Source organism: Octodon degus, unplaced genomic scaffold (assembly GCF_000260255.1).
Source record: "Octodon degus isolate 3935 unplaced genomic scaffold, OctDeg1.0 scaffold00189, whole genome shotgun sequence".
NCBI lineage: Eukaryota > Metazoa > Chordata > Mammalia > Rodentia > Octodontidae > Octodon > Octodon degus.
This window is the reverse complement of record NW_004524765.1, coordinates 2,592,463-2,594,699: the sequence shown is the minus strand read 5'-3', so window position 1 is coordinate 2,594,699 and position 2,237 is coordinate 2,592,463. Positions and strand designations below refer to the sequence as shown.

Genomic DNA, 2,237 nt, shown 5'->3' with positions numbered 1-2,237 from the left:
GTGTGTTGCTCTTGGCACAGAAGTGGTCTGCATTACAGTCCGTCAGGTAGACCAAGATGGTGCGGCCTGGCAGCGGGGGCAGGTTGTGCTTCACAGAGAGGTTCACGGCTACCTCCAGGGCCTGGCGGTACCGGTCTAGCAGCTCCAGGTCATATTTGCAGTGTCTGCGGGGCAAGAAAGACAGACATAGGCACTGAGGGCCTCTCTGGTGCCGGCACAGAGCAGACAGAAGATGAGAACGTGCTTCTCAAGTCCTGAGGTGACTCCCTGGCTCCCTCTCAGCCCCGGCTTTGTACCGCTGCACAGAGCCCCTCTGCTCTCACAGAAGCTTCCTGATGCTGTGTTGTGCATCATCCTCTTTCCACACACTCTCATGGCAAGAGATAGACTCACCCGGAAATACATTTGGAAATCAACTGCCACACTCAGGGCACAGGTCCCTGATTACTTTGTGAAGGACGATTTAATGGCCACAAAGTTTTCAGCTGTATTTATTATTATTATTATTATTATTATTATTATTTATGTATTTGGTACAGGGTCTCACTATGTACCTTGGACTCATAGTGATATTCTTGTTTTCAGACTCCCACATGCTGGGATTATAGGCATGTGCCACAATGCCTGTACTCGATTGCAGGCTCGGCACACCCCGGGGGCCAGGCCGGCATGGCATGCGGGACCAGGGTTTGAACCCCGGTCCCTGAGCTTGCCAAAGCAGGCGCTTAGTCCCCTGAGTTATGTTGCCGGCCCTTCAAATGCATGTTTCCCCCACTGCTTTTTAAAGAACACCTGTGCTTTGTTTCTCTGAGCACCTCCCCTCCAGTCTGGAGTGCATCCTACATCCACTTCCAATAAATCTTCCTCATGCCTCTTTTGAAAAAAAGAGCACTAACTGCTGGCTCCAGTCACTAGTAATTACGACAAAATGAGGAGGAGAACATTCATTCCCCCTTCCCTACGCACTTACTTTATCAAGGTAATGAAATGCCTTAGTTAATGAGGGCAGCTCTTTTTACCTTTGCAGCTAAGAAAAATGGGAGAATGATGAAAAATTCCCATTCAGCAACTACCAATAAAGCAAATGGGTCAAGGAAACAGCTCTACACATCAGCTTTACCCACAGTCAAGACAGGAGGCTGTCAACCTCCTATGAACATTCATCAATTTTAGCATCACTAGAGGTTGGGCCATCAAATATTTAGTCATATATATGTGATAGACAGATGGACAGACAGAGAATTAGGCCTCTACTGTTAGGGATTGGAACCAAGGTTTCCGCCATGCTTAACAAGTATTCCACCACTGAGCTAAGTCTCCAGTTCTCTTCATCCTTTTTTTGGACAGCGTCTCACTAAATTGGCCAGGCCAACTTTGAACTTGCTCCTGCCTCTGATCTTGTATTTTATGATGAGACACAAAAAGCCTGGCAATTCCCATTAGTCTGTATAAGATTATCTTTGAAATTTTTGCAAAGAGAAAAAATATGTCAGTGTACTGAAGATTGAGATTTAGTATCTATGGTGTATCAAATAGAAAAGGAAAAAGATACCATGGTGAGGTACATAAATCCAAATATGTGATGTTCTGGGACCCCCGAACCTGGCTTCCACAGCAAGTGAGTGACAAAAAAAAATAATCTAGTGAGATTTAAAAAATATACAGTCTGGGGTCGCGGAGATAGCTCGGCAGTCTAAGTGCCTGCCTGGCAAGTGCAAGGACCCGTTTGTTCCATGGTACAGCATGCCATCATGGCCATGCCTGAGACACACTGAAACCACCAAAACTGGACGTGGTGGTGCACACCTGTAATCCCAGTGCTGGGGAGGCTGAAACAGGAGGATCATTACCTATACCATCCATATATATATATTTTAAAAAGACATAATCCTGCCCACTTATTGTGGTTACATTCCAGACAACCCTGTTATAAGTAAAAATCAGCGAAGTAGCGATGTGATATTTATTTTAGCATTTGTATATATTTTAAAGCTTTATAAACCCTTCCCACACTCTTGTAAACCTTTCCCTCATTTTAAAGCTTTATAAACCCTTCCCACACTCTTGTAAACCTTTCCTACACTTCTAATGTTTTTAACTAACATTTTCTAAACTCAGAAACTTGCATAATTTTAACAACATATGTATACTGTACAGTAGAGTATGTATTCACCCACTAAAGAAATACCTACTATAAACAGTGTACTTTATTTCAATTTAATATTTTTTAATGTTAG

General features: G+C 43.6%; 1 protein-coding gene across 1 annotated transcript in view; it reads right to left on the bottom strand.

The window, feature by feature from the left end:
* The window catches only part of LOC101561881 (telomerase protein component 1-like), a 29,217-nt gene that overhangs the window by 24,863 nt on the left and 2,117 nt on the right, over positions 1–2,237 (bottom strand). The window contains 1 exon segment of the mRNA XM_023704147.1: positions 10–164. Coding sequence (XP_023559915.1) covers positions 10–164 — 155 coding nt within the window.